Source organism: Dromaius novaehollandiae, chromosome 2 (assembly GCF_036370855.1).
Source record: "Dromaius novaehollandiae isolate bDroNov1 chromosome 2, bDroNov1.hap1, whole genome shotgun sequence".
Classification (NCBI taxonomy): domain Eukaryota; kingdom Metazoa; phylum Chordata; class Aves; order Casuariiformes; family Dromaiidae; genus Dromaius; species Dromaius novaehollandiae.
The window spans coordinates 83,078,084-83,102,064 of NC_088099.1; the positions used below are offsets into that span (position 1 = coordinate 83,078,084).

The 23,981-nt window shown below is 38.5% G+C and overlaps 1 protein-coding gene across 2 annotated transcripts in view; it reads left to right on the top strand.

The window, feature by feature from the left end:
• The window catches only part of TRIO (trio Rho guanine nucleotide exchange factor), a 255,971-nt gene that overhangs the window by 89,357 nt on the left and 142,633 nt on the right, over positions 1 to 23,981 (top strand). For both annotated transcript variants that reach the window (XM_064506864.1, XM_064506862.1), the window contains exons 7-10: positions 6,739 to 6,930; positions 10,457 to 10,588; positions 14,318 to 14,548; positions 21,800 to 21,922. In XM_064506864.1, coding sequence (XP_064362934.1) covers positions 6,739 to 6,930; positions 10,457 to 10,588; positions 14,318 to 14,548; positions 21,800 to 21,922 — 678 coding nt within the window. The remainder of the gene's footprint in view (positions 1 to 6,738; positions 6,931 to 10,456; positions 10,589 to 14,317; positions 14,549 to 21,799; positions 21,923 to 23,981) is intronic.

A 23,981-nucleotide genomic window follows, 5' to 3' on the forward strand; every position in this document is an offset into this window, starting at 1 on the left:
TGTGTGAATTCTAGACTCCCCCAAGTCCTCTGAGACCTCAGCAAACAGGAGCAAGACTATAGGTTGTGAACTGTGCATTCTTTCTCAGACAGCCTTGAAATGCAGGATTTTTACAAAGGACTTGCAGAATGGTGAATAACAGTATGCTGTATTTTCTGTCATAGTGTTTTTTTTTTTTTTTTTTTTTAAGATAATAGATTGCTCAAGCAAGGGTTTTTGGTAAAACTAACTAGGTAAAAGTTAAATGGTCAAATCCATTAACTGTCCAACCTGTCTAACATCCTTATTTGGCATGATAAAGACTTCCAAATTGGGGAACAGTAGGTATAATGTACTCAGTCAAATTTCTGGTAGTTCTGAATAGTGTTAATTTAAGCAAACCAGGTATTTTTGGTGCCCCTAGATTCCCTGTACAGGGAATGCACAGCTGTCAAACTGGGAGCATGTTTTAAGTGCAGTTCCATAAGCGATTCTTTCTGGTGCCAATGCAGTTTAATATTAAACTTAAACAAAATGTGTGGATGCCACCAACCTGAGAAGAGACTGAAAATGCAAGGTGAGTTCAGACTATTTCCAGCTTTTGAAGAGCACTCTGAAGTCAGAAGATGAAATAGCATAGACTAGATGTGGAACAAAAGGAAGAAGCAAAGAAACAAATTTTAAAAAGTAATCAGCTGGTAAGGTTGTTGGTACAGCAACAAGAACGTGTGTGTTGGTGGATCGTGAACTGAAGAAATTGGCAATGGCGTTACAGCAAAAGGAGCAAATCTTGCTTCACTTTTGATACTTACTGGGAGTGTTGTACTTCACGGTTTGAAGAAATTCCTCTTATTCCAGCTGGTCCTACTGGAGAACTAGGTCTGGTTTGGAACACCATGCTTAATGGCATAGTGGGGAGCATCTGCATAAAAATCTCGTGATTGTGAGGAGAGGTTGATGTCGTGGGAGTTCTATGAGAAAGTTAAAAAGTGAAAAGTAAAGGAGGAAGGAGGAGGGCTGGGTGAGTTATAATTGTGGTAAGGTTTACCAGGTCCACCATGAAAAATGTAGGAAAGTATGATAAATTTGAAGAAAGGAAGAGTAAGGTGAGATTATATTTAACTCGTTCTGGTGTTGATAACAATGGTTAAATAGTTACCTAAGAATAACTTGAAGATCCTTCTAGCTGAAGAACAGGTTAGACACTTTTCTTGATTGTAGTCTGGATGCTGCTGATCTTATTTTTGTTCAAGGGAAAAGACCAGCTGATGCCTGTAGTTGTTCTGTAGCTCTGCAGCACTGCATATTTTGAAGTTTCGATTCCCATCTGAGTTTCAATGTTGTTGCAAGAGAGAATAGAAGAGGGGTTTTAGAAAACATTTAAATCATTAAAGCAAGTATTACTTCATACATTAATGCTATACTTTTAACAGTGGCCACTTGTGTGTGAAGTGGCAGGTGAATTGGAACATGGATCCCTTGCAAAAGTATTCTCATTACAGTTGAATAGTTTATAACTCATTAGTGTGTGTGTGTATATATATATATATTTAGATAAAGCGTGTGTGTGTGTGTATATATATTTAGATAAAGCGTGTGTGTATATATATAAAAATAAAGGTGCCAGATATGATGCTTGTAAGCCATGTCATTGGAGTGTTTTTTAACATTGAATGCTTAATAGTCTCTGTGTCAGAACGCTCCTGTTTGTTCCTTAGTCTAGGAAAATCGAAATAAAATAGAACCTTCAGGGCATCTGCCAGCTTTATTTTGTACTGGATATGACAGAAGTTCAGTTAAACTGGCAGACTGTCACCTGTATTTTCCCCTGTGTACTTGTCTTTCAGGCGTACACCGAAGAAAGACACAGTGCACTATAGCCTGTGTTAGGCTGCTGATCTGTGTTGACTTGCTGAGCAATATTTTTTTTGTATATATACTCCCTTTAGGGAATTATTCCACAATGAGGAACTTTCCAGATTGTAAGGTATCTTTTCAGCTTCTAACTAAAGGGCATTGTGAGAGAGAGAGAAAGAAAATAAATGTACTAATACTGTAATATACTAACTTGAATTGGTCTTGGTTTTGTTCCCTTTTGAGTTTGTTTTTGTTTTTGTTTTCTTGACAGCTGGTACATATTCAGAAGCTGCATCTGTTTCAGGCAGAATTGCATGATCTAAATGAGATAGCTTAAAAGAAGTCTGTGACAGTTATTACCTGATAGCTGTTGCTTCTTTAACTAAAATAAGCCTGTAAACCCATGCAATAAATAAGAAGCTTCTGGATCCAAGGGAATGAACGCTAGCTTCCTTGGAGCAGTGTTTCTGAAGAAATGCACAGAATATGCGTTTGTTGTGTAATAACAGTGAACCTGCCTGCCTGTTTAGAAATCTGACGTAATTTGTTACCTTCCAAGGTGACAAGTTAAAGACAGTCCAGTTCTAGTCCATTGCTATTTGAGATTCTCTTCCTCCTTAACTAGATCTGGGTCTTCTGGGTCATTGCATTCTAAAATGCTGAAACGTAAATGTTTAGTTGATTATATCAAATAATTAGGGATATAATAGTGGAAGAAAAATTTGATGAGATTACTTTGGGATTTTTTTGAGAAAAGGAATGTGATATACATAGCTTGGAAAGTGTTCAAGCTTTGGCATATTCATGTTTGTACAGCTACAGAGAGTATTCTTCCACACTTGTAAAGCCAGATTGCCATGGGAAGCTGCATGCATGTTAACCACAGCTTGGTTTTGATCTGTATAACTACACATTTATGGTGCCAATCTTTCCTGTCCTTAATGTCTAATTGACATCCCAGAACTTCAGAAATTCTTCTAATAGGATATACAAATACTTCAAATGACATTCTAATATAGCCTTGATTGTTTTCTCTTTCAACTTGCCATTTGTCACACCACTCTAAAGGCCATTTAATGGCTTTCTAGATTCACTTAGCAGTCTGGCATTTATGCCACACACACTTTAACAGGCCCAAGTGCTCTCCAGTCTTTTGAAGTATGTTGGAAATAACAGTTTTGTTCTCTTCCAGTTGTTCTGCTGTGCTTAAGAAGAAAACATAGATGTGCAGCAAAAATTAAGTGTTGAATTACTGGGGAAAGAACAATAGATAACATGATAGCACTACGCTGGATTAAGTGGACCAGCTGAGGTGTTGGCTGTGTCAGGAAAACCTTTACATTCACACTTGCATACATGCATATAGTTGCAATTAAGAGACCTGTTCCAATACCACTCCAATGAGTCTGCATGGTCAAGCCTAGGGGAATGGTCTGGGACCTCTTGCTGAGGCTGGGGCAGCAGGAGACAGTCTTCTAGCCTGCAGGAGATCTGTGGTTGTTGAAGAGCTGTGTCACTGAGTTAAAGAGCTGCAGAAGGAAGTCAGCAGACTGAGCAGCATCAGAGATGATGAGAGAGATCAAGTAGCTCTCCTCTGAGACCCTGCAGCTTCAAGAGCCAAGTGTAGTGAAGGGGAGGCATGCAGAGTTTGTGCATATCTGCTTGGGAGCTGAAAGCTTCCATGATGCTGAAGGCAGAAAACTGGCTTCTGGCACTAGGAGGAAGGCTCTTGCTCAACCTCAGGATTTGTGACTGTGAAGTTGTCAGACTTTGTCAAATGAATCATCTGTGCCAGCTGAGCCTGAGCCAAGCAGCAGCACCAGGAGGAAGTGGCAAGTGTTAGCAGTGAGAGACTCCCTGCTGCAGGAGACAGAGGGCCCTATTTGCAAACCTGACCTGTTGTCTAAGGAGGCTTACTGGGAGCTCAGATCTGGGACGTTGCGGAAAGACTGCCAAGGCTTGTCTGGCCCTCAGGATATTAATCCCTCCTGTTCTTCTACGTGAGCTCCAAGGATACAGCTGGGGTGACCTGGAAAATATCAGGTGTGACTATGTGGCTCTGGTGGTGGTGATCAAGGGAAAGGTGGCCCAGGTAGTGTTCTTGATCCTTCCAGTGAGGGGGAAGGACATGAGGATGACTGGATCCTACTGCTCAACAATTGGCTGCCTAGCTGGTATTGGCCACGAGGTTTTGGTTTCTATGACCATGGGACATTCTTTGAAAATCAAGGACTACTTGGGAGAGACAGAATCCACCTGATGCAAAAGTATCTTTGACAACAGGCTGGCCAGCCTGATAGGGAGAGTTTGGCAAGCCAAATGTATGAGGTGGTATGAGCAGCAGGCATATTGTAATCAACAGAAACAGGGCTGAAGCCGCATGCATATGCACATAAACAAGGAACAGTCTATGGGACAGCATTGTGGGAAAAGCAGTCATACCCTTTCTGCAAAATCAGCATGACTGTGTCCTTCTCTGAAGTACTTGTATGCTAATAAGTGCAGCATAAGGAACAAACAGGAGGAATCGGTAGAAATTGCCCTTTATGTGAGAGAGCAATAAGAATGCATGGAGCTCTGCTTTGGGATGGATGATGAGCCAACTGAGAGCTTATGGGTCAGAATTTAACAGGCAGACCAAAATGATGATATTGTGGTGGGTGTCTGCTACAGACCACCTGATTAGCAAGAAGTAGTACGTGAAGCACTCTCCAAATAACTGGAAGAAGTCTCATGTTTGCAGGTCCTGGACTTTAACCAGCTCGATATCTGCTGGAGGGGTAACACAGCAGGGCACAAGCAATCCAGGAGTCTTCTGGAGTGCATTGATGACAACTTCCTAACTCAGGTGATCAAGGAGCTAATGGGGGAAGGCACTCTGGACCCAATTCCTACAAGCAAGGAAGAATAACTGGGGATGTGAAGGTCAGGGGCTGCATTGGCTGCAGTGACCATGAGATGATAGAGTTAAGGATCATGTGAGGCACGAGGAAGGCATTAAGCAGTATCACAACCCTGGTCTTCAGAAGAGCAGACTTTGGCTTTCTCAGAGATGTGCTTGGAAGAATCCCATGGGCTACAGCCCCAGAGAGAAGAGAGGTCCAGTGGAGCTGGTTGATTTTCAGAGATCACCTTCTTCAAGCTCAAGAATGGTCTATCCCAGCAAGAAGGAAATGGAGCAAAGGCAGCAGGAGGCCTGCATAGATGAGCAAGGAGCTTATGTGGGCTGACTAGCTCAAGAACAGCTTTGCAGAGAAGGGTCCTGGCAGACGCCAAGTTGAATGTGAACCACCAGTGTACCCTTGTACCAAAGAAAACTAATATCGTCCTGGGCTTCATTAGAAAGCACATTGCCTGCAGGTCAAGGGGCGTGATCCTTCCCTTCTACTGAGCCCTGTTGAGGCCACACCTGGAGTGCTGTGTCCAGTTCTGGGCTCCACAATACAAGAGTGATACTGAGCTACTGGAGCAATTCCAGCAAAAGGCTACTAAGATGATTAAGGGATCGAAGCATCTATCATATGAGGAGAAGCTGAGAGAGCTGGGACTGTTCAGCCTGGAGAAGAGAAGGGTTGGGGGGATCTTTATTTTTATATATATATAAAATATATATATATATATAGAGAGAGAGAGAGAGAGAGAGATTATATATATAGATAGATAGATTTATATATATATATATATATAAAGATACATAAATATCTGATTACAGGTAGTAAAAAAAAAGGTGGAGTCAGACTCTTCTTGGTGTTCAGTGAAAGGACAAGAGGCAAGGGGCACAAATCAAAATACAGGAGATTCTGTTTACATGTAAGAAAAAAACCTTTTTCCAGACCAAACACTGGAACAGGTTGCCCGGAGAAGTTGTGGACTCTCCGTTCTTGGAGATATTCAAAACCTGACTGGACAACCTGCTCTAATTGATCTTGTCTTGAGAAGGGGTTTGGATGAGGCCATCTCCAGAGGTGCCTGGCAAACTCAGCTATCTGTGATTCCAAGAATTTCATTCCAGAGATAGGAGAGTGAGCTCAATTGAAAGAAGTGTCAATGCAGCATTTTGTAAATATAGCTCTGGAAGCGTTACTCAGAAAGCTTTTGGTGATGAAGCTAAGCTTGTTTATGGTGTTGCAGGAATCGGAAACACTTGATTGCTTCCTTTGAAAAATATTGTTTGTTCATACAGAATGAAGAACAGAGATTAGATACTATAGGCTAAAATGCATAAGTGAGTTAAAAGGAAAGAAAATCAGTGTGACTAAGAGCCATCACTGAGTAGTGACAACATGCTAGAGAATCCTTCTGGTCTTTGACCTAATTTGTCTAGTTTTCAGTGTTAGCTCTGGGGCAATATAGTGGTAGGAAAATAAAACTTCTTGAATAAACTCAAAGTAAACTTTGAGTTCTAAAGTTTTACTCTTTTAATTTAAAGACTATAAATGGTTGCAGAAGACAACGTAAAGATCTGTAGTACAGAGTGGTGTTCCATGTGTGCGTATCAAGGATAGATCAAGTGCTTACTAATTGTACTTTTAATTATCTGTATTGTGTATCTGAATGTCTTGCTGATTTAAACATCTGTAAAAATTCTTATTAATGCTGTTGTGAAATATGGTCAGCTTTTCTTCTTTCTTGTAATAATGAGTCTTTGTATAATGTAACTTTGCTTAAGCTGGCCATTGATGTTAGCTTGAGACTCTGGTTGTTTCAAGTTGTGTGTCATTGTCAGCAATGCAAATAGGCTGCTATGTTATACACCAAAATTCCCAAGTCAGGCATGCAAAAACTTTGCAAATAAAAGCAGATTTAGTCTGTTAAGCACTACTGTAATTTTGTAGAGCTATGTCTATGTATTTAAGTGGTCTCCTAACCTACACTAATTTTTCCCCCTACTCTTCTCCATAGAATGTGTACGTAAACATAAACCGCATCATGTCAGTAGCAAATCGCCTGGTTGAGTCCGGCCACTATGCCTCGCAGCAGATAAAACAGATTGCAAGTCAGCTAGAGCAAGAGTGGAAGGCTTTTGCTGCAGCCTTGGATGAACGTAGCACCTTACTGGATATGTCCTCTATCTTCCATCAGAAAGCTGAACAGGTTAGTAAATGGGGAGGGAGCCAACAAGAGTTTCTTTGATAAAATGGTGAATTGTGCTGTCTGCTTTTGGTTTGGACAGAAGTTTGAGAGTGATTGAAAACAGCAGCAAGAAAGCTAGGGCTTTCATATCTGCCAGTTTCAGCTGACTTTCACATAAAAGGTTGTTCTCCTTGGCTCAAGACAGCCCACTGTCCTTATATTCTTCACAAAAGGTATTGCTCATACCACTGCAAGCAAGTTAAAACTTAGCCCGATTAGATGTATGAATCAAAATGAAGCAGACATAAAAGTTTAACTATATGAAGCTTTTCAGTTGAAGAAAGGAAAGAAAAACTTTTGGTATAATTTCTATCAAGGCAAGACCTTTTCTACATCCTGAAATCACTCACTTCTGCTGTTGTTTTCACTCTAACACCCATGAGAGAGAAATGTTCATATATCAGTCCTTGGTTTTTCAGTGTTTAACTTGTAGTAATTGCTTACAGAAAATTTAGCCTAACTGGCCTGAAAGTTGAGAGGTTAATTAACTGTCTTCTGAATCTGAAATTGTGGTGGGGGATGTTTATTCAGTATTCCATAAGAGATTCTTCCTATATTAAACAAAAATTTTAGCTTTAGGCCCATACCAATTATTTTAATTAAGTCATTAACTATGTGTAACTGCCAGAGAAGAGGTATATGTAGGGGAAACAGAAATAAATATCCCCAAGTTAGTAGTCTTGATGGTGAAAGCATGTTTTTCCCCTCCAGGGAATTCAGTTCTGAGGGAGTTGCTGTGTGTGTGTTGTTGAGTCACCCATTGATATTACAGACTTCTCTGCATGTCTGTGGTGGATTTGGAGAACAGAGGTCCTTAGATGCTTATGGCTGACTGAAAGCCCTTGGATGCTGTGGGGCTTCCATAGATCCAGCTCTCTTCTTTCATTTCCCTGTGCTAAACAGGGTTCAAGAAATAGTCTCATGTCTCATATAGCTTTAACTCAGAATAGAGGAAGCAGCCATTTGGGAGTTGATGGTTACTGCAGAAATCAAGAGAGGAGTCTTCTGTTTTGTTATTTTAAGAAGGGTTTTTCTTCTGCTTACTACTACACAGAAATTGAAGTTCCTAAATGTCCGGGAGTTAGAAATGTGAGCATATTAAGATGCAAATACACTGTGTTGCTTTCAATTATGTTAGTGATGACATTGATGTAACTGCGCTTAGATAGCTGAAGGTAAATTACATAAACTAATGACACTAGAACAGGCATTTTGGTAGATTTTAAAGAAAAGCCATATAAGGAAGAGTGGAAGGAATTATTTTCTGGTGTAAAAATTGCCAACCAGCTTAAAGCATTTGATGGACATGGTGAGGTACCTTATCAGTATCGGTTCTTTTCTAATTTCCTGGGTTATTTAGGTTTACATTTAAGCACTGTCAGTCTCGTATGTGAGATATAGTGTAAGTATATGTATGTATATGTATGTGTGTGTATATATTTGTGTATATATATCGTGTGCATGTATATACATACATGTATATGGGTAAAACATGAACAGATAGGTATACCCTGACTAAAGCATTGTCCTTTTCATAAGAAACTGCTCTTCAGAATTCAGAGGTGTAAAATTCTTTTTTTTCTTTTCTACTTTTTTTTGTGCTGGGCAGCTGATAAGGGTCTCTGCTACCTTCTTCAGAACCAAATGCATATGTAGATGTAAACAGGGGAAAAGAGAAGAATGAGAAAAAAGAGCACTGCAGCATCTGCTGGGATTAATTTAATTATTCTCTTTAATTATTCCTTTTGCAGTTTTCATTTGATAATTAACTGTGATGGATTGTCATAGTTGCTTTGTATTTTAACTGGCCATGATTTATCAGCTCTCTGATTAACAGTGGACAGTCTCAGTTAAAGGCAAGAGGGCTAGGAGTAAGAGGAGTGACCCCTTTAGAAACTGGTGATGCTTGACCTATATAGAAAAGAGTAAAAACTATGTAGCCAGAAAAACGCTCCCTTCTTAAATACACATATTCCCTTGCAACTGAATGTCGCTGCCTGCTGTTGGGAACAGTCAAGACTGTGCCCAGCTACTGTCGGTGCTGCTAACTGATGCAAGAGATGCAGCTCCATGGTCCTACGTGCCTCTTTCAGTGTTCAATGCTTAATATTAGAGATTTTTTTAAATTGTCCCTTGATGAAATGAGAGTAAAACAAGTATCTGAGAATTAAGTACTTTATCACTCTTTCTCCCAGCTGTCAAACAATATTGGAGACCAAGAAATGGTCTGTGGATTGCTTTTTCCTCAAAAGGCTAGATGTGCACCAGGAAACAAAATACATATGGTGAGAGAAAGGTATGGTCTCTGAAGCTTTTGGGACTCTTGAACTTCATGTCAAGAGAAGGCGAATTTAGTTTATAGATGCCACATGTGCTTGGCTATAGTAAGTTCATGTTTAACAGCCATGAAAAGTCCTAGGAAAAACAGATTTTTTTCTCCCCTTTTCTAACATAAGTAGGGTGTAAAATTCATGCCCCCTAGCTGTCAAAAATAACTTGACAGAACTTGATGTGCATGCAGGCATAATGACGTTTCTCTTCTGTCAAGACCGTTTAAGTTTCAGAGAGAACTTAAATCGTCAGCAGAATGGATGCTGTTGTCACACCCTAGGTTCCCCCGGAAGGCTTGACTTAAGCAGCAATGCTGCCATAGCTGCGCGCTCAGAGTTAACTGTTAGTTCTGAGGAACACGCCCCCCCCCCCCCCCCCCCGGCCCCCGAAGTTGTAAATCCCTTATGTGCTTGCTACTGTAACTGCTAGGCAAATGTATTTAGTGCTTCTTTGTATGGAGCAGTTAGAACTTGGGGGACTTGGACATGAGTTTATAGTGCTTTAATGGTGCTTTGCCTTCGTGAAGGTATCTTCCTAGCAAAAAGACAACTGTGAATTGAGTGATCAATTCACCACATCAAATCTGTGCGTGCATGTGTGCATGCGCATGCAGATTAACTTGCTTTTCTCTGAAGATTTAAAAGAAAGGTGAGACAGTGGCTAACTTAATGTTTGTTGAATATCTGGAAAGGCAGCTGACAAATGAGAGCTGGGGGTCTGGTCTTGGAAAGTGCAGCATGTTGTACCTCTTTGTGAAGACCTTAGCTGCCTTTATGTGCCTGACATGGTAGGTAGGTATGGGTGAAATAAACTTCTTAGCTTGCAAAGTCAAGAAAAAGAGCAAGAGTAAACTTGAAATATCAGTATTGCCAACAGTTTAATTGGCCCTGAAGGTTGTCAACATATAATTAGGTCTGCCTGTGAGTGGCTGAAAGAGTTCCGTGTAGCTTAAAGCACAAGTAGAGTCAGACTTTGTTTCTGTTCTGCTATCAGGTTCCTTTCAGTCAGTTCAGAAAGAAATACATTAGACAGCTTTCACTTAAAAGAAGTCTATTCAGTGGCCATCACACAGATAGTAATCCTTTTGCGTGTTTCTCATGCATGTTTACTTAACGGTAGAACCGAAAGTTAAGCAGAGGTCGTTTCTCTGTTGCAGTACATGAGCAATGTGGATTCCTGGTGTAAAGCCTGTGGTGAAGTGGAGCTTCCCTCTGAACTTCAAGACTTGGAAGATGCCATCCATCATCATCAAGGAATATATGAGCATATTACCTTGGCTTACTCTGAGGTAAGTAGCTTGTTTGTTTCTTTAGGTTGCTGACTTGTTTCCAGTAAAATGGTGTAATATTAAGGTTGGGTCACAAATTGATGGAACTTGTTGCATATAGTGCATTAGTTTGAAACTCAAGTGCCAGGCTGTTCCTCTTAATTTAGTATTCTGGATTTTGCTGCTACTGTTCAAATTTAAATGCAAGTTTTAAGTCTTCCTCTTAGTCTTCTGAAAGAAATTTAAAAGGCAAGATGAGACCACAATACTGTTTTTGCAGACTCACCTGATACAAGCAACTCATGCAGTGTACTAAGTGTGTTTAATTTGTATTTGCATATTACTACCTTTTAATAGCAATATGATACTATCATTAACATTTTTATTTGCATGGAAAGCAGCTGGGTATTCTTTGGGAAAGTATTCTGTTGGCATGGATTGCTTTAAGTGTGTTTTGAAAATCTGTTTCTGAAATTATCTCTCAGAAAAAGCCTTAACCTTCAGAGGATGTCACTTGACAAATCAGAAGTTAAATACTTAATTCTGCCAGCCTGAAAGGCACTTAAATGAGCCAGCATGCACATGCACTTGGCATTCATAAGATTAGCATATCCTATGTTGCTGCTCTAATCTTGGATTTTGAACCCAATGACATGCTTTTAAGACAGAGAATGCTTTTTGGTATATCTAGTAGTCGTAAATACAACTTAGAAAAAAATGTGTATTCTTAAGGTAGCCCAGAAAATGATGACTAAAATATCCATTGTTTTCCTGCAAGTTTTGAATTTTCTTTGAGTTCTCTCTCTTCAGTTAGCTAAAGTGAGAAATCAAATGGATATTGACTTCACTGTTTGCCAACAGGGCTTTTCTGCATTTTCTTTTGAGCTTTTCTTACTTTCTTTTATCAGGGTTGTTAACACCACACAGTAATGTTATTGGAGTCTTTTGGTGTTAGAACAGCATCAGTTGAATTTGGGTTAAATAGAGTAGCTTCTGTTCTAGTGAAAGTTATATAAAAAATATGCATTTTATTTAAATCAAGGTTTAAAAAAAATGGTGGACACAAGATAGCTTAGGCCTACAGCTTGTACCCATTAAAAGGAGGTGGTGTTGGAATAAAATAATGGTTTGTGCTTTATACATTGCATAAAAAAAACCCTACTTGCCGACGAGCCAACGTTATTACAGGCAACTGAAGTGTAACTCGGTTCACATTTTATGTCGACAGCAGTAAAGGAGTGTAAAATCAGAGCTGATCAGTCCTGCTGTTCATGTATCAAAAATGGATTTTCTGAACACCTGCCATTGTAGGGCCTGCAGAAGCTTTATTACCCATCAGTCAGGTGCCTAGAGTTTGTGTTAATTGTTCTTTTTATATAAAACATACACTGACACCGTCATTCCTGATATATTCCACTTTGCTACGGCAACTGATTTCATGACATACTGAAACACCCCTTTGGCGGTAAAACTTAGGGGTCTTACTATAGATACCTGTTTTAACTCATTCTTGAGTGTGTGTTTTGTAGGAAGGTTTTTCTTGGTTGTAACTTCTCTTCATTGAGAGAATCCCTTTTTAAAACAAGGGACAGATGCAGCATGTTCATAGTAGGCAAATGTGGAGTGAGACGATCTGGGGCGCAAGCTCCATGAGAAGTGTGTCAATGAATAAAAAGGTTAGGGCAGTCTGGGATAATGATCATAAAGCATTGAATATAAACAGTGTGAATCAGTCACGCCTCTGGCTTAAAAAAAAAAAAAAAAAAAAAAAAAAAAAAAAAAAAAAAGGAGCTGTTAAGCCTAAACGAGCGCTGTGGATTGCCATGCTAAGTACTGTTTGCTTCCTGGTGATACATGGTGCAAATAAATGGGTAGATGGTAGGGTTGCTCTGGCAAACACCTTGAAAATTTGTCTGGTGTTTCAAAGCTGTGGCTTTTGACTTTGGGACAGCAAGGCATTTTAACTTTTTTTTTTTTTTAAACAAATATATAGATGCCTTTCTTCTGATTTCAGATCATCACTTTTTCCTATGTATTAAAGCTATAGTTTATTCTTTAGCAACCACAATTTGTGGAGAAATAATAGTTGTATGTGTATGGACAAGGTGTGTTCCTCCTCTGGCCAGAAGAGGTTTTGTTTCCACTTGTTTAAACATGCACTGAAGATTGATCGAGTTGTCTTTTTTTGTAATGATGTTATAGCGCTGCTGCTTGTCACTAATAGACAAATGACTTAGTTTCCGTTACAGCATGGAGCTCCTTTCGTTTTGTGGTGAATGAACAGTGAGGAGAAAGAGGGGAACACCATAGAAAAAAGAACTTTGTCATTCGTTTTGAATTGCGATGTCTTGACAACACAACTTAGAGACAGTAATTTTAAAGAGAATAAACTTTTAAAACTAGACTGAGTCACATTACTGAGGATAATTACTGTGTATTACCAGAAAAGTAACTTACTGGCTTACGTGCTTAGATAACTGGTGTGTTTGAAAAACTAAGAGCTGTGCCTTAAATTAAGTTTTACTTGGCTGAAATCTTAGGGTAGTCATGTGCTGGAAAGGAAGAAAACTACTATGTTGACTCCTGCGAGGAGCAAATGTGCATGGTTATTTGGTTGTCAAGATGATGAACAAATCATCAGATCAAGGAACTGTCGCACTTACTTTTTTCCTGAATTTCTTGGATTCTTGATAAATAATAGAAGTCTATTTTTCTGAAATATTTGAAAGACAAAACTTGGATTTTGAAAGATTTGAAAGACAAAAAAATGGATTACACCTACTGTTTGTGTCCCATTCTTGTGGTTTTGGATGAATTTTTCCTGCCTGTTACACGAGCAATTAGAAAAGTTCTTTACAATTCACTTGAACTATTACAATTTGGTATTAGTTTTTTGAGCTTCGTGCTGAAAGTGGCAGAATAGTTAAACAGCAATGAAAAAAGCTTTCAACAACCTTAACAAATATTAAACATTAACAGTGACCAGATGAAGTAGGATTATTGCTTTTTAATTAGTATACAAAATAAATCCAAATATTTTTGCTGTGGTTTGGATTAGAGAAGACAACAGCTAGAAGTGACTAATATGTTCCTTATCAACATCCGTAGTTAAACACATTTTGTAAAAGAATGTATTTTTGTGCTGCATGGAAAGGTTTTATATGATTTTAATTGGCTTTGAGTTTGTCATAATATCAGTTTGCTTTTGGCTTACTTGTACAGTAATAATTTAAAAGTTGTAATATATGTAAAATCAAAAATTGCCTAAGTTCATATCTCTTGGTTTAAATCTATTGATAAATTTATCATTAGCCTATAGAAAGTAACTTCCTTTTTCCCCTTCACAATGGATGAAAGGTGGGGGAGAGATTCCTGGGAGGGCAGTTCTGCTCAAATGCTTAATTTTAGGTGCTTTGACTACAGAGCTGGAGAAGGAGATGGAGGATGCTTATTCTAAGTTAGCCTTGACCTCTTTGAAAAAATTACTGTTAAGGAAAATCAGTCTTAAGGTACTAGAAAGACAGGTTATTATTTAGAAAGCTGCTGCTGCTTAAAATCCGCTTACATAGATGGAGGATATAAAAATATAGACTTCTATAACAGCAGCACATAATCATACCTGGAATAATATTTTCCCATCACTGCTCCACAAGTTCTTAAAGAAACCTGAAAGGGGGGCAGGTGGGAGATGGAAGGATAGTCTGACAAGCTTTGGCCAGACAAATAACTTTTCATCTTTCTGATGGTCAGGTGAGCCAAGATGGAAAGTCGCTACTTGACAAACTTCAGAGACCTTTGACTCCTGGCAGTTCTGATTCCCTCACTGCTTCTGCCAACTACTCAAAAGCAGTTCATCATGTTCTGGACGTTATCCATGAAGTACTGCACCACCAGCGCCAACTGGAAAACATTTGGCAGCATCGGAAGGTCCGCTTGCACCAGCGGCTTCAACTCTGTGTTTTCCAACAGGATGTTCAACAGGTAAGTTTTATTTCATGATGTTAACATGGCTTTCCATCTGCCAGGCTATGATTTGAACCTGGGTTGCACTGGCAGGTGAGTTTTGACAGCTGGACCCTGCATTCTTTTATTCAACAGTTGAATAGCTGCATAGGACTGATGAACTGAATCTGTGTGTTATCAGAGGAGACTCACTATTACGGGTAGAAAATGTATTTGTACTTCCTTTTATTCACTTGAATTCAGATAGGATGAAAGAGATTTTTGTTCTGGACAAAAGCTGTTCTAAGCTTGTGCTGGAAGCTGACATTCACATTCTAGGTAAAGGATAGTTCTGGACTTGAAGGGTCAGAAAGACTTGTAGTAGCATGCATAAAATTAGTGTTATTCTGTAACAAATTTTTTATGTCAAATCCTCAGTGATACTTAATTGACTTTTTTTTTTGAGAAATGAGAGCAATATACTAAAGTGGTGTAAAAATTACAGATAAGATTACTTTCTGACAATGACTCTCTTCTTGAATAAATGGCTATTAGCTGCCATACTTCACTTATTGTGATGACATCCATAAAATTTAGTAGTTAAATACATTAATATCTCTGATATTGATCTAGCTTTAAAAGGCAAAGCTGTATAGAACTTCTTTGTCAGAGGATTTTTAATAAAAGGAAAATGTTTGCCTTAAGCTGCATTTAACAGAGAAGTTCGTAATTATTTTTTAATAGCTCCTGTTTTATAAAAGGTTAAGATGACTAATTTTTGCTGATCATGATCTTTCAGTGCACTGAAAGGTGTTCACAGATCAAGAGCTTCTGACTATGGATTTTAGATGTCCAGTCATACATTCTGTTTAAAATAATCTTGTTTCTTCCAAATTAGTTCCATTTTGTCTTCAAACAAAGTTTCTCATAGTCACCTGTTGCAAGAAAATGCTGTGTGTGCGCTGTTGGGAGTTAAGTAACTTGGTTTCAATTATTCACAGTAGTTGACAGACTTAATGGGGGGTGGGGGGAGGCAACTTTGATAGCTCAGATTTCTATACTGAGTGTCTATCTTTTCCTGTAAGTTAAAGAATAGATGGGGAAAAAAGGTTACTTACATAAGTACTGAATTAAGTATAGAATTATTTGTAATTTTTAATGTAAAAATTTTCTTTAAAAAATGCAAATATGAAAGGGCAGTTAGTTGCCCAGCTTCTCAGCAGTCAAATGTGACAAAGAATGGGGAAATGCATGGAAAAAAAAAAAGTCAGCTGACAAAAAAGAAAAAGCAGAATGAATGCTAAGAATGATCAGGAAGGGCATAGAGAACAAAACTGGGAACACCGTGATGCTGTTGTATAAATCCTAGAGACCCTTCATCAAGGTCATTACATCAATAGTACCTAGTCAGGAGGATCCAGTGCCTCTACTTGCATAAGTAGCCAGTGAAGGGCACTTGTCAAAACTGATGAGGCACAGTCCACAAAGGAATCACCTCTTAAATTTAACAGGCTTCATGAGTATTCTTCAGAAACTGAAGTGAACGGTAGTGGTTTGATCTTTGCAGGGGATAATATAGGTGCTTTCAGCTGTAGTCTGGTGCCAGCAAGTGTGGACTGAGTCCTGGAATTTTCTCCTCTCATTTGAATTCAGTCTAGGAAGGACAGACCTAGGCAACTCAGACCAAGTGACCTCCTGAGGTTGTTTGCCAGATGCGTGATTCAGTAGGTTTCAGGCCTGTGGGCCAGGCTGCAGGCAGTTTTTCCTGGGGATGGATGGTGTTCGTTAAATGCTACAGTGAGTCTTACCATGCTGATCCTGTTCTTTGCTTTTACTACCTTGGGACTCATAAAGTGTTTGTAGGGAATTGTCATTTTATGTTCCTTCCTAGTTCAGGAGTCTAGTGTCACATGGCTCCCACATGCAAGAGTTAGCTCTGATATTGCTTTGTTCTTTAAACTTCTCAAGTTACCGTTCACCAGACTTGGGTCATTGTAGAATCACTACCAGGCTCTTCAGCAAGAAGCTGGATGTTTACTTTCTGTATGAGAGGTCTTGGAACCAGGGTGTTTAGCATCAAATAATCAGGGGCATCAAAACACTGAAGCGTACACCTTCACTCATTTTTATAACCTCCAGTATCAAGAACGTGTTACCCAAATCACACGCATGGACTGAGGGTGTACCAGAAATGTTCAGCATGAAAATCAGCTTGAGGATTGCTTCATCTAGGCTCATTAGTTAGTACATGCCTTATCTATTGGTTGGAGGAATTTCTCTTTCTTCCTGTTTATGCCTCTGGTTTCTCTGAATGCTTTGCAAGGCAGATCTTGCATTAAGATATCCTCCTGATGATGTGAAGGTGCAGCCTCTGGTGCTAATGCACAGTGTTATCAACTGTTTCATATTTCAAAGTAAACTTTAAATACAAAGATAGAGCCCCTGGATCGGTGAAGTAGGACATGTTTGCCATGTTCCTAAGCCCTTCCCTTAATATCCAGTAGTGATGACTGCGACTGGATTGCCTTTGGTTTATTCATGTAGTGGCCATTAACATCCACTTTGGAGGCTTATGAAATGTTGCATATGGTAGTATAGCTTTTTGTTATATTACTTTAAGTCAGCTTTAGGTATCAGTGTATTTTGGACACTGCCTTGTAGCAGATTGCAATGCAAGTTGTGGGTATTGTTCCCTCTAGTAATACAACTTTTCATAGTTACTTATGTTTCAGTGGAGATCATGCTACAGCACGATAAGGCAATAATAACTCAACATCCATACCAGATAAAACAGAGGTACATCTGATAGTAGCCAACAGCAGCTGCCTTAAGGAGGATGTCAAGCATATAATGATACATCTCTGCAATAGCTTCTCTCTGGCAATTTGTAGTTCCTTCAGCTTTGAAAATCTACAGGAAAAAAGTGATCTTAGACAATAATTTTTTTTTTCCACAAAAGAAAAGCAGAATGGTTATCAGATCATCTTAATTTATATAAGAAACTAGCTCTTTAATTGAATAATCCTTGACACCATTCAGTGTGTGAAATTATTTGCTTTTGAGGTACTTGATTAAATTTATATCCAAGACACTTCTGGCATGGTTTATGAAGAGCTCCAAAGAAACTTTCTAAAATATTTTCATCTGCAATTGCACATTCTTTCAAGTTTGCTAGTTCTTGTTCAAACCTCAACAAATTCAATTAAGATTGTCTAGCCAGATTTAGGAATTAATGTGAAAATCTTTATCATCATCAGTAAAATTAAATGTATTTTTTCATGTCAAAATAAACTAAGTGCAGTTCTCTTCCACTGTTTATAGTTAAATAGCACAGAGTGGCAAGCAACCAAATGCTCTGTAACTGAATTCATAACTGTCATTCAGCATGAGTCTGTGCTTTCCTCCTCTTAGCTCTCCTGGGTTAATTTTCTGCTGGGTTAGTGAAATAAATCAGTTCATGGATGGGTTAAGTGACTGAGCTGAGTTGCAGGAGGGATTTGGCTGTGTTGGGCTGGTACCTCATTTTGTGTAACCTCCACCTTAGAAAATTGTTTTTTCCCCTGTTTTGTATGTTCAGTATTGGCAACAAGTTTGTAGTGGTGCTCTCCAAATTACCAAAACCATTACGATGCTGACTAACTATGTATATCAAGAATCATCTGCAAATTTCATGGAGCAGATAGTAAGGAAAGTAGCATATGAAATATTTAAAAATACTAGGTAAGATGTACACTACATCAAATCTGAAATAATGAAATGTGTAAACCTAAGACAGTCTTAAGCTGAACAGAATTCTGAGATGTCACCTTGGATAACACAAACATGCCGAAAGATCTAGCTCCATGTTGGTCTGTATATTAATGCCAAAAAAGAGGGTATTGAAAAAAGTCAGATCATAAATTGGCTGTTGCATTCAATTGTTGAAAAAATCCTTCTAGTGCTAAACATGCTAATAAAGGTGTAAATTTATGCATAAGAATTGGCAAGTTTGCCAGGGTGGACAATACACATCAGTCTTTCAGCTAAGATAGAAAGGAGCTGGCTTTGAGGTTTTTGATATAGAATAATAAAGCAGACATGTAATAGCAACATGGGCTTTTGTGCTGCTAGGCCACAAAAGGTCAAAATTGAAAGTAAAGGTAACATTTCTGGTAGAATGATACTGCCCACATTCATATGGTGAAAGCTCTTGAGCCTGAGAAACAGTGCTGATGGCTTGCAAATCAGATACTACATACTTGTAGTTGATTTAAAACACATGATATATATCATGTCCCCACTGACTTTGGGTAGCTGCTGCTTGCTTGGTCAGCCTCCCTCAAAGACTCATACCGCATCTTTGTTAAAAGTCATTTGTTTTAGTCTTGACTGATATAAGGCAGACCAAGAATACTTACTACTTGCTCTGCCTCAAAATACTACTGATTTTACTGTATTATTCTACTGTGGCTTGAAGAAACTTTTCCAGCATTAGATAGTTCTTTTGGGAAAAGAATATTTCCATTTTTTAACTATTTGGATGTTAGAAATTCAAATATTACCCTCCCCCCCCCCAAATTTGTCTTGAAAATGGCTCTAAGTGGTGGCAATCAGACAAGTGGGAGTATGCAGTGTAGCTAAAAAGGCAGTGGGGGAGAGGACTGGGAAGTAATGTGGAGAAAATTGGTGAAAGTAAGTGTATTGTATCTGCAAAAGATCAGCTGTTCATTGCTTATTTCTCCAAATAGTATGTACAAAACGTTGCCATGAACAATGATTTTGTCATGATAAAGCCATCTTTGCATAGTAATTACTTCTACCATTTGTTCAGTTATTAGTGTTTTAAAAATAAGCATTTTCTTAGTTCCTAAATTGGGCATGAGGATGGTTCTGCTGAGACTGCAGTAAATGGTTAATTACATTTTACCAAAGCAACTTGCTGCAATGGAGGATAATGTTATACACACTTTCACTGAGAAGTGTTAAATTCCTATTTATTACTGTACTAGTAGAGTAAACGCCATGCGCTTTCATATTAGTAGACAGGTCTGTAGTGGGTTTGATGCTGATGGTAACTCCTACCCCTTCCAGGAGGAGGAAGAATGCATCATTTCAGGTTGCTAAAGGGCTATTATTGGAGCCAGCTAACAGGGTTGCCCTTTAGCCAAAGGGGGTATGCAAAAGTTCTCACTAATACACAAAAGCAAGCTTTAACTCTGGTTCTGCTTTTGCGTGCTGTGAAAGTCCCCAGTAAGAAGTGCTGCCTCCGTTGTGCCCAGAATTGAGGTGAGAAGGCTGAGCGGGAAGATTTGTGCTTGTACTGGATTCACTCAGAGGCATCAATGCTGCTGTAGTTGACTGCTTTAAGTCATGGTCTGCGTGCTGGATTTCTATGGTAGTTTCTTCTCTTGAAGTTACTGATCACCGTTTGGAGCAGGAATTTTTTCTCATGGGCTTCTTACTGCTTTTCACCCCATGCTTTCTAGCATGGATTGCGCTGGTGATTTCATTTGTTACCTGTGAACTGGCAGGAGTAGCCAGAGTCCAGTCTAACTCTCTCATCCAAATGTGTGTCTCTAGCTCTTCTTATAGCAGGAAAAGCAGAGTGGTCTGCTGAAACTAGTCAAAAGCATTGCTAATTTTAAACTTTATAGGTAACTGAGGGCTCATCTGGCTAGTGCATACTAACCTCGCTGTACCTTCACTGATCAACTCTTTCCTTTGCAGGAAGCAAGGAAAATGTAAACTGACATAAAAAAATCTTTTGGATATACTTTCCAGGAAAAATGAATAATGCATAAATTGAAATACATGCCATGGAGAGTTAGTGAAGTACTGATGACTTGAGATGGCGGTATTATGTGGCATTATGGGAATGTTTATTGTGTTTGAAGATGTTGTACAGAAGAGTGCAAACCAAAAAAATTCTAACAGTCGAGATAAATGAGAAATCACACCAGATGCTTTCACTTTCTGTACTAAAGAAAGCATAGATGTCTTCCATATGAGAGTAGTATGTGGGATTATGCATGTATCAAATATAACCATAAGTAGGATGCTGCAGGAAGGGCTTCTAAGTCTGGTTGCATGGAAGTGAAAAAATTAATGTTTTCAGTTACACTAAATGCCAAATGTCTTCAGTATGGGGAAAAATTAAAAAAAACACCCAACTTTATGTATCAGAGTAAAGGACACTAGTAGATAAGGAGAGATAAGGTACAGGTTTCTGGCAGGTATACTTCAAAATGAAACAGAAGACTCAGATTTTTAAAGAAAAAAGAATGCTGGAGGTAAGTGTTAAGTAAAGAATTATACTTCTCTAAATAAATAAGGTATAAAGATGGTTAAGCTGTGTTAGAAAAATTATCCATATGGAGATGTCTTTAATTCTGGAAAGCTTTCTTGAAACTCGGAGTATCTTGCAAAGGATTAAATGCCATATGCATATTTCCTAACGAGGGCATTAAAATATGGCTAAGATGTATTAGTTTGGAGAGACACCAAATGTTTTTGCTTGTTCCCTCATCAGAAAGTTGATGTGTGCAATAATCCTTTGTGTTAACTGGCAGGAACTAATTACATGTACAACTTTTACTATTTATAAAGCTGTCAGCACAGTCATTGTGGTAGAAGCTTTAATGTCCCTTAATGTCTTTAGTTCCTCACTTTTCTAGCTCTAAAACTGAGGATATGAGATTACCTCTCTCTGATGTTTTGGGGAGATATTTCTTTGGAGAATGCAAACATTGCCATTCATCTTTTAACTATTTCAACTCAATTATATTGTGTTAGCTGGAAAAAAAAACTAACAAATCTCTTGACTTCTTACTGTACAGTAGGAAAAGAGTTTTCCTCTTATACAATAAAATGTCACTGTTTTATTCACCAGCATTGTTTGGGAATGTGCAAACTCCATTAGTGTTGTATTACAGAAAGCCATCAGCTGAAGGCATAAATGGATTACAGAGACATCCTCACAAGGGGTCCAGCCGCTTGGATCAGATTGCTGTCAGATTGATGAATGTGTAGAAATTAGGGTGTCCTTGCTAGGCCTCAGAATAAACCGATCATCTTGAATCATGTAATCTAGCTACTTTGAGGTAGTTATTGCCTTGTTAAAATTTAATATAACTGTTAATAATAAGATGTAATTAATATCTTTTAATGGCAATACTGCCTTTGGATATCAATTGGTACAGTTCATATGCAGTCTTTTTACAGCTCCTTAGTTTCTTGAATAGTTGTCTCTTTATTGCAACATTTGGTACATCCATTCAGAGTTTGTTTCTGTGTCTCACTTCTGTACTGTAGGTGTTGGATTGGATTGAAAACCATGGAGAAGCTTTTCTTAGCAAACATACTGGAGTGGGAAAGTCCCTGCATAGGGCTAGAGCTTTGCAGAAACGCCATGAAGACTTTGAAGAAGTTGCACAGGTAAAAGCATTCACATGAAAAACTACAGATTTGTCATTGAACTATATCAAAACTGCCTGCTGTGGAACCAAAGAGTTGGGCAAAGGGAGCTCCACTACAGAAAATTCAGTTCCAGGAATGGCCTGTTTTATTTCTATCACAGGCTTTTATTTAACTTCTCCTTTGCATTTCTGTTTCAGTAAGGAAAAGACCAACTTCCAGGGTCTCATAGAGAGTGGGAGCCTTGATGCCCAACAAAGCAATTATTATTATATTTATTATTATTTTTATTTTTTAATTTTTGAAAGGATACTTTCAAGTGTTGAATTGAAGAAGAATAAAAGCTGCTCTTTTAAAGTAACTTAACCCTTTGGGCTTCAAGGATTTAAACTTTTTACCAGCATGAAAGGGAGAATGGAGATGAATTGAAAGCCCTGCTTCCTGGCTACAAGTTTGGGGATCTTGACTTCCCCTATCCCCACAGCAGATGGTCTGATTGGGAGGGAAAAAGGAACGGCCTCAAAGAAGCCGAGTGGGCAGGCAAACTGGCCAACCTAGCTTTGGGATTTTCTTTTTTCTTTAAATGCAGTTCAGTGTGTATGCCCTCCTGTTTTGCATCAGTGATATCACCATTTTTTCCATAGGAAGAATTTTTGTCCAGTGTTTGTGTCGAGTAGGACTGATGACAGAACATCAAATCCCACTTTTCCATAGCACTTAAATAATAGTAATAAAAAAAAACCTGTCAAGCTGAAAGAAATAGAGGTATTGAGGAATGCAGTGAGCATAACAAGGCAAAGTTGGTTTGGGCAGCAACCTTGAAAAAGGGGGATGTGAGATAAAACCTATGAGAAGCTGGAGGTTTGAATCTGCTCCATTAGCAACATGCGTTGATTATTCAGTCTTAATGATCAGTCATCCCACAACAGAGAGTAAGCATCTCTAAGGTCACTGTTCATCAGGAAAATCTCGTTAAGGTAGGATTGATAGTGTGGTCCTGCAGTCAGAACAGAAGGTGCATGAGTGTAAAAGTCTAAAGAAGTGACAAGCAGGAGTTTAGCAGTGACACACAGTATGGTGGATGCATCAAAAGTGTGTTTCTGGATTGCCTATTTAGTGGATGATTAAGCTCTTAATAATGTGGGTTTTCTTGTTTGGTGTTTTTTTTTTGTTTGTTTTTTTGTTTTTTTTTTTTTTTAAACTATGGCTTTAGAGCACTCAAGTGGTTGAGGAATTGAAATAGCATCAGACAGATTCCTCAATATGAATTTGCTATGAAATTTTCCAAGATAATAAGCTTTGTTAGTTTTATGTTAGTTTTATACATGCTGGATTTTCCATACACATGCCTAATATTTTATTTTTAGCAAAATCTGTAACTTCTTCCATGTGGACATACTTATTTTTCTGGGTCAGACGAGCAAGAATCTCTTTGTGTAAGATGCTTAAGAAAACCTGAATGATCTCATACTTAATACCATGTTATTTGAGGAAAGAAGAAAAAGTGCTTGGGTAATCAAAGGGAATAAAGCATGTAGAAATACTAGTGGGGTATGAACTGTTTTTTTTTGTTTGTTTGTTTGTTTGTTTTTTTAAAGCATCTTGTTAATTTACATTATAATTAAACTAGAAAGTATAAAGCAAATACTTAGCTAAAACTGAACACTACTAGAGTTTAAAATGATCTCCTCGGGGAACCATTTGAACTTTTATTTCTGGAGATACTGAAAACTAGACTGTTCAAAGAACCTAAATACATTACAGGGAACCATCCTCCACTGACAGCAGAATGGACATGATCTAATAAGTGTGTGTGTGTGTGTGTGTGTGTGTGTGTGTGTGTGTGTGTGTCTCTCTCTCTCTCTCTCTCTCTTTGCTTTTTTTCCTTCTTCCTATCTCTAACTTCTCAATTTGTGGTGACTGCCAAGGGAGGCACAGCCTCCGAGTTGTTTCTTTTACTTGCTCTGAAACTGTACATGAGAAGGCCCCAAAATCCATTCTTGTTGTGGTTATTATAAGGAAGATTATGTTGAAGTTCAAGACACCAGTCTGCAGTTCCTGTTAAAGTGTGAAAATCTTT